The sequence below is a fragment of the Nuphar pumila genome, chromosome 2 (genome assembly GCF_984573655.1).
Source record: "Nuphar pumila chromosome 2, dmNupPumi1.hap1.1, whole genome shotgun sequence".
NCBI lineage: Eukaryota > Viridiplantae > Streptophyta > Magnoliopsida > Nymphaeales > Nymphaeaceae > Nuphar > Nuphar pumila.
The window spans coordinates 29,018,281-29,026,419 of NC_143250.1; the positions used below are offsets into that span (position 1 = coordinate 29,018,281).

Below are 8,139 nucleotides of genomic sequence, written 5' to 3' on the forward strand. Positions count from 1 at the left end.
ATGCTTAGCATGATCTTCAAACTTCAATCATAGCAGCCTGGATATCCACAACTAAGTGTGGTGTGTGTGCATAATTTGCTTACATGATTAATGCATACACATGCACTCTACAAGTTTAGTTAAGGTATCTTACCACTAATAATGTGAAGAACAATGAATCGAAACCCAAAAAACCGAGGAGTTTCAAAATCTGTAAAGACTGCTTAAGCTAACAAAGCACCAAACGCTTGAGGTGCAAAACACGTTGTTTGTGGTTTGCAACCTCTACATTGAATTCAAGGGTTTTTCATTAATGAAGGACTTTAACAACACTTTCTCCAGTATACTTTTAAGAAACAAGGTAACTAAAGCCAATCCGCTCCTCAAATATTGATATCAGGTTGAGCTGAAGCAGCTGCAAACTTCTTTGCTTCATCAAGATGGGCGTCTCGACCTAGAAGGTCAACCATACATGCATAATGTTCAAGCTTTGGATTAATCTGTTGAAGACATAACATAAGATCAAAGCAACGACAACCTTCTTCAACTAGGCCTGCATGAGCACATGAACTAAGAACCGCGATGAACATAACTGTAAAATTGTCTATGAAAAGACAATACGCATATGAGCACAAATAATATAGAAAAGATGTGCACGAAGGCACTCTCACAACACTTGAACAAAGTACGCAAAAGCGTAAAAATAATAAACATGCACAATGGCATGTATTTTATAGAAAGAACCAAATGCTTGAGACTCTCAAGCTTAGGGAAAACAAGAGGGGAACACCCCTATTTATACAAGAAGGAGGAGGTGCAAGGGGGCTCCCAAAGGAGTCGTTGGGGGCCCCCAACGACTCTATTGGGGGACCCCCAATGCACCTTTTTGGAAAAAGGAAAAAGAATAAAAAAATAAAAAAGATACAAAAAATAAAAAGAAAAAAAGATACAACATATTTCAAATGGAATATGCGCAAGAGGTGAAATTACAATTATACCCTTATCAGGTAATAAAAAAGAAAAATATATAAATATACATATTTATATAAGTAGAGATACATATACATATAAATATTTATATGTATATGTATCTCTATGTATATAAGTATATATATTTATATTTATATTTACATCAACGAATTTAGGAGATACATTTTAACACCCCCCCTCAAACTTACGGTGTGATGACCGCAAGTTTGCCAAGGAGAAAATGAAATCTGGGCGAACATAGAGCTTTGGTGAAGAAGTCGGCAAGATGATACTCAGACGTTACGTATGGTAGATCAATGACCTTCTTCAAGTATTCTTCTCTGACATAATGGCAATCCATCTCTATATGCTTTGTTCGCTCGTGAAAAGTGTGATTCTTGGCAATATAAATTGCACTTTTGTTGTCACAGCACAGCTTTGTTGGTTCTTTGATAAATACTCCCATATCTTCCAAAAGGCATCGAATCCATACAATTTCCATGGTGGTAGATGTCATGGCTCTATATTCGGCTTCAGTGGATGACAGGGAGACCTTCTGTTGCTTTTTACATCGCCATGAGATCAAAGACTCACCTAAGAAAACACAGAAACCAGTGGTGGAGTGACGGTTACTAGGGTCACCTCCCCAATCTGAGTCAGTATAAGCAAGCAATTTCAATTCAGAAGAAGAAGATAGGAATACTCCCTTATTCACAGTTCCCTTTAAGTATGTGATCGTTGGGGGGCCCCCAACGACTCTATTGGGGGACCCCCCAATGCACTTTTTTGGAAAAAGGAAAAAGAATAAAAAAATAAAAAAGATACAAAAAATAAAAAGAAAAAAAGATACAACATATTCCAAATGGATTATGAGCAAGAGGTGAAATTACAATTATACCCTTATCGGGTAATAAAAAAGAAAAATATATAAATATACATATTTATATAAGTAGAGATACATATACATATAAATATTTATATGTATATGCTATGTCACATGGGTGCGGGTGCGGGTGCGGGTGCGGGTGCGGGCGCGGGTGCGGGGATTCGGCACTTCCAAAAAACCTAGGTGCGGGGGTGCGGCAGGGGCAAAAATGTAAATATATATATATATATATATATATATATATATATATATATATATAAAGGGGGTCGGGGGTTCCCTTTTTGCTTACAACTGCTGTCTGTCAGCAGAATTTTTAAAAAAAAAAAAAATTCGCAGCTGACAGACAGTTGCTATCTGTCAGCAGAATTTTAAAAAAAAAAAATCGCAGTTGGCAGAATTTTTTTTTAAAAAAAAATTGCAGCCCTGACAGACAGCAGTTGTTTGTCAGCAGAAGCAGCCCATTTCAGCCCTGACAGACAACAGCTGTCTGTAATTTTTTTTTAAAAAAAAATCGCAGCCCATGTACCTAAATGATCCTGGGTGCGTGTAAGATTTTGATATATGTGGGCTGTAACAAAAGAGAGAGATAGAGAGGGAAATAGGAAAACCTGAGAGAGAGGAAGAGAGGAGAGATAAAGTAGGGGCGCAGAATACGTCTCCCCCTTTGTATCATTCTATTTATACTCAAAATGTACATTTTATAAAATACATAATAAAAAAGAATGTAATTACAAGTATGCCACCGCCTAGAGGCACGTGCCTTAGGCGGTGTTATGGATTGGATCAAGATCTGATCCAATCCAAATGTGTCTTCTTAACTTCTTAACAGCCCCCCTCAAGTTGGGCATGGGGATGAATCATGCACAACTTGTTCTTCAAAGTCCAGAAGTGCTCGCCTGTAAGTCCTTTAGTAAACAAGTCCGCCACCTGTTGTGATGTAGGAATATATGTTGGAGAAATGACCCCGTCTTCAACCTTTTGACGAATGAAATGTTGATCAATCTCTATGTGCTTGGTCCGACTGTGAGAGATGGGATTGAAAGCCATTTTAATAGCACTCTGATTATCACAAAGGAAGGAGGAGCTGGCAATGGGAAGTAAGAGTTCTCCAAGGAGGTGTCGTAACCATGCAACTTCAACAGTGCCGGCAGCCATGGCTCTATATTCTGCTTCTGTGCTTGACTTGCAAATGGCTCGTTGTCTTTTGCTACTCCAACAGACGAGATTGGAGTCAAGAAAAACACAATAACCCGAAACAGACCGTCTCTCATCTGGATCACCCCCCCAGTCAGCATCAGTATAGGTATAAAGATGATGTCCATCCAAGACATTTGAGGACCTTGTGTAAACGAGGCCATCTCCAATAGTAGCTTTGAGATAGCGTAAAATCCGCTTAACTGCTTCCATATGCTCTTCTGTGGGAGCATGCATGAATTGAGAGACCTGGTTCACTGCATATACTATGTCAGGACGGGTAAAAGTGAGGTATTGCAACATGCCAACAATACTTCGATAAAACCGAGGATTAGGATATGCATCACTTCCATCAAGAGCACGCAACTTGGAGTTAAGAACACTGGGAGTATTTATGGGTTTGCACTGCGACATCCCTGCCTTGTTTAATATGTCAAGAGCATACTTATGTTGAGTGAGAGTCATCTCATTATCTTTTCTATCAAGTTCAACCCCCAAGAAGTATCGTAGCTCGCCAAGATCTTTCATTTTAAAAGCCTCTTGTAGGACCTCTTTAACATGAGCGATATGAGAGGAAGAGTTTCCCGTGAGTACTATATCATCCACATATATGAGAAGCCAAGTTACAGTTTCACCTGACCGATATAAGAATAAAGAATGATCAAGAGCGCTTCGAGTGAAACCAGCCTGCTGAATATGGAGAGAGAACCTGTCAAACCATGATCTAGATGCTTGTTTGAGCCCATATAATGACTTCTGTAGTTTGCAAACCCATTGAGTAGGATCACTTGATGCATACCCTGGAGGTTGCTCCATATATACTTCTTCTTTCAAATAGCCATGAAGAAATGCATTCTTCACATCCAACTGATATAAAGGCCATCCATGTGACACTGCCAGTGAAAGAATAACTCGTATTGTCCCCATCTTGACAACTGGACTGAAAGTTTCATCATAATCCTCACCATACTGTTGAGTGAATCCTCTGGCAACAAGACGGGCTTTGTATCGATCAACACTGCCATCGGGTTTATATTTAATCTTATAAACCCATTTGGAACTCACTACATTTTTCCCGTCTGGTCGAGGAACAAGAGCCCAAGTTTGACATTTATGCAAGGCAGACATCTCCTCATTCATGGCATCAATCCAACGTCTATCTTGAGAGGCTTGATCATAACTCTTGGGCTCCTCATTTTTGTTCACCTCTGTCATAAAGAACTGAAAATCTAAAGAAAAATTGTCATAGCTGACCCACCTGTCAATTGGATGTCTCACCCGTTCTGATCTGCGTGGAAGAACATCGGTTGTGTCTGAAGCACGGATAGAGGGAAGCCTTCTACTATAAGTCATCCCTGAAAAATAACCAGATGGTCGAGGATCACATGTGGATGGTTCTGAATCAACTTGGGATGAGGCAAAGGAAGTGTCATGACATATTGGAGCCGAAGATTGATGTGGATCACCCTGTGGAGATAAGATTTCAGCACTTAGCCATGGATCATAAGACTGAGGATCAGCATTGGATTCCACAAGTGTGTCTGTCGAGTCCTTGAATCTGAGTTCATCAAAAACAACATGACGGGAAATGTGTACACGCCCAGTTTTGGGATTGTAACATCTATACCCTTTATAACTGTCAGAATAACCAATAAATCTGCACATAATAGCCCTATCCTGAAATTTGTTTCGTAAAGAGACATCAACATGAACATAACAAATACACCCAAAAACCCGCAGCACATTGTAATCAGGGTGTTCATGATGTAAAAGGAAATATGGAGAGTTTCCTTCAAGTAATGACAATGGCAAACGATTGATGATATATACGGCAGTATGGAAAGCTTCAGTCCAAAGAGTCATGGGGATGCCAGTATTATGTAACATGCTTAATGCAGATTCAACTATATGTCTGTGTTTTCTCTCTGCTATGCCATTTTGTTGAGGTGTATGTGGACAGGAAATCTGTCTAGTGATCCCATGATTTAGTAAGTACTCAGTAAATTCTTTTGAGATAAATTCTCCCCCACCATCACATTGGAAATGCACAATATTAGAGGAGTATTTGTTGCGGACTAAGGCATGAAATTGAGTAAACAAGTGAAACACTTCGGATTTATGCTTCATAAAATAAATCCAAGTGTATCGAGAGTAGGAATCAATAAAAACAACATAATATTTGCTCCCAGAAGAAGAAGAAAGAGGAGCTGGTCCCCAAACATCAGAATATATTGTCTCAAATAATTTGGAAGCTCGTTTATTTATCAACTGAAAAGGCAAGGCATGGCTCTTACAAATATGACAATTAGAGCACATGTCTGACTCATTGGCAGGACTCAGACTGGACTTGGGGATGAACCCATTCTTAACAAGATCACGAATAAAAGAATGACTGCAATGACCTAAACGGCCATGCCAAATGAATGACCTATCATACTCTGTTAAAGCAACAGGATGAGGACTAGGAGAAGACGGAACAGAGACACTTGACGAAGACACTGTTGGAGCTTCCTCAAGAACGTACATGTTGCCCTTGCGAACACCCTCAGCGAATGTCTTCTTGGTTCGAGCATCCTTGACATAAACAGAAGATGGAGTAAATTCAACAGAGGAATTGGAATCATCAATAAGCTTAGAGACAGAAATAATATTTTTCTTGATATTTGGAACAACTAGAACATTTTTCAAGGGTAAAGAACAGTGAGACAAAGACACTTGTGCATTTCCAATGTGGGATATCTTATGATGGGATCCATCTCCTGTAACAACTGAGCCTTGAGCTAAATAAGGGAGAGCACTAGAAAGTTTACCTGCATTATCAGTCACATGAGTTGCTGCACCAGAGTCCACATACCAAGTTCCTTCCTCATTCTGTTTAAAATTGATCTTGGACATAGCAGTCATAAGAATTTGTTGCACATCTGCGTGTTATCGCGTCGAACCCCTTTGCCTTTGTTCTGCGGATTGTGCCAACACTCAGACTTTACGTGTCCCTTTTTGTTACAATAAAAACAAGTAGGGATCCTCCGTGGGATATTGCCCTGTGTGGTAGCCTGAGGAGTAGGAAGGATTCCTCTTCCTGTCCCTGGTTGCACATGGAACCCTCTAGCACGATTCCCTGGATGAGAATAAGTGTTTGTAACAAGAACATTGTGTTGACCATGCGGCAATAAGTCCTGACGTTGCAATCGGCTGGCTTCATGTTGAAGCAGTTTTGCCTTGAGATCTTCAAATGAGGGAAGGGAAGGCAACACCTCTAAAGCAGTACAGAAGACATCGAAATCAGGTCCCAACCCACTTAGGACTTGTTGAACTTTGTCTTTATCGTTAATAGGGTGTCCCACAATGGCCAGTTGATCGCTAATATTCTTCAGTTCAGTCATAAACTCCAAAACTGATCTAGTACCACGCTTGCAATCTTGAAATTGCCTCTTAAGTTGAAGAAATCGGGCTTCAGAAATTTGGGAATATGTTGTGGCTAAGGCCTGCCACAACTCCATTGCAGTGAGATCATCATCAATCCCTGTGAGCACTTCATCTGAAAGGGTTGATGTAATATAAGCAACAAGAGCTTGATCACGTGCCGTCCATGTATCATAATCCGGATTAGGCTCAGTTAATGTGCTTTCAACTTCCCTGGCAGCATTCTTCACATCAGTCACATTGAACTCAGGTGGTGCAGGAAGAGAGCCATCAATGTGGCCATAAAGCCGATGACTCTTGATAAAGGGGATGATTTGACGTTTCCACGTCAAATAATTGGTTTGATTGAGTTTTTGAGAGATAAGTTGAGAAAGAAAGCTGGAAGAGAGGGCAGCCATAGAGGGATTTAAGATAAAATCAGACGAATTTGGGATTTAGGGCAAAATTTGAGAAAATTAGGGGCGGATTGAAAATTAGGGCAGAAATTAGGGCACAGTAGAGACAAAAACAGATGGTGTTTTCAGAGTAAAAGGAGATCTTCACGGTAAGAAAGAAGAAGAAGAGGAGAAATAGGGTTATTTGGGAGAAAGAGGGATTCACGGCAAGAAGGAGAGAGGTTTAGGGATTTTGGGAGAGAGGAACTTACGATCAAGAGAGAGATCCCGCACGATATGTCTTCAGCCCGAACCTGGCTTTGATACCATGTAAGATTTTGATATATGTGGGCTGTAACAAAAGAGAGAGATAGAGAGGGAAATAGGAAAACCTGAGAGAGAGGAAGAGAGGAGAGATAAAGTAGGGGCGCAGAATACGTCTCCCCCTTTGTATCATTCTATTTATACTCAAAATGTACATTTTATAAAATACATAATAAAAAAGAATGTAATTACAAGTATGCCACCGCCTAGAGGCGCGTGCCTTAGGCGGTGTTATGGATTGGATCAAGATCTGATCCAATCCAAATGTGTCTTCTTAACTTCTTAACAGTGCGGTCAACACACCCAGGATCGGGTTGACCGCACCCGGTGCCGCACCCGGTGCCGCACCCGCACTCGCACCCGCCTCGAGTCGCGTCGACGCGGGTGCGGCACCCTGCTAGTCGAATCCCTGTGACATAGTGTATATGTATCTCTATGTATATAAGTATATATATTTATATTTATGTGTATATGTATCTCTATGTATATACGTATATATATTTATATTTATATTTACATCAACGAATTTAGGAGATACATTTTAACACATAACATCATTGGGTTGGATCCCCGCTTCCTTCATATTGGAGAAGAACTCGAGCGACCTCCGGGCATCCCCATACGTCGCAAGCCTAAGTTTTCTCTCCCTTGGATAAAAAAAAGTTAAACCTAAGTGTTTAATGAAAACCTTAGGTTTTTCCTTCTTCTCTTTCTCGACTCTCTTTGGTTTCCAGAGCGTGTCCCCCTCCCCCCCCCCCCCTTTTTGGGTTGTTTCAAAGTGGATCCCAAATGGATCCGCTATTTGGATCTCCTCGAATGTATATATATGCTTATATATATATATATATATATATTTTTTTGTTTGTTTAATTTGAATTGGGTCCGTTCCATGGATCCAATTCCAAACCCCATGGGTTTCTCACTAAAATTATTTCAATTCCAACAAACATATTTTGTCAACATTTAAATATACATTAAGCCCAAATAAAA

General features: G+C 40.1%; 1 protein-coding gene across 1 annotated transcript; it reads right to left on the reverse strand.

The window, feature by feature from the left end:
• Positions 1-362: 362 nt before the first annotated feature.
• LOC149845118 (uncharacterized) lies at positions 363-6,849 on the reverse strand. The gene is made up of 7 exons (XM_089987023.1): positions 6,016-6,849; positions 5,839-5,899; positions 5,457-5,700; positions 3,890-4,586; positions 3,278-3,784; positions 2,893-3,105; positions 363-479 (listed from the first exon to the last, which is right to left on the reverse strand). Exons 1-7 carry the CDS (start codon positions 6,847-6,849, stop codon positions 363-365), a joined length of 2,673 nt encoding a protein of 890 aa, XP_089843149.1.
• Between the last annotated feature and the right edge of the window lie 1,290 nt (positions 6,850-8,139).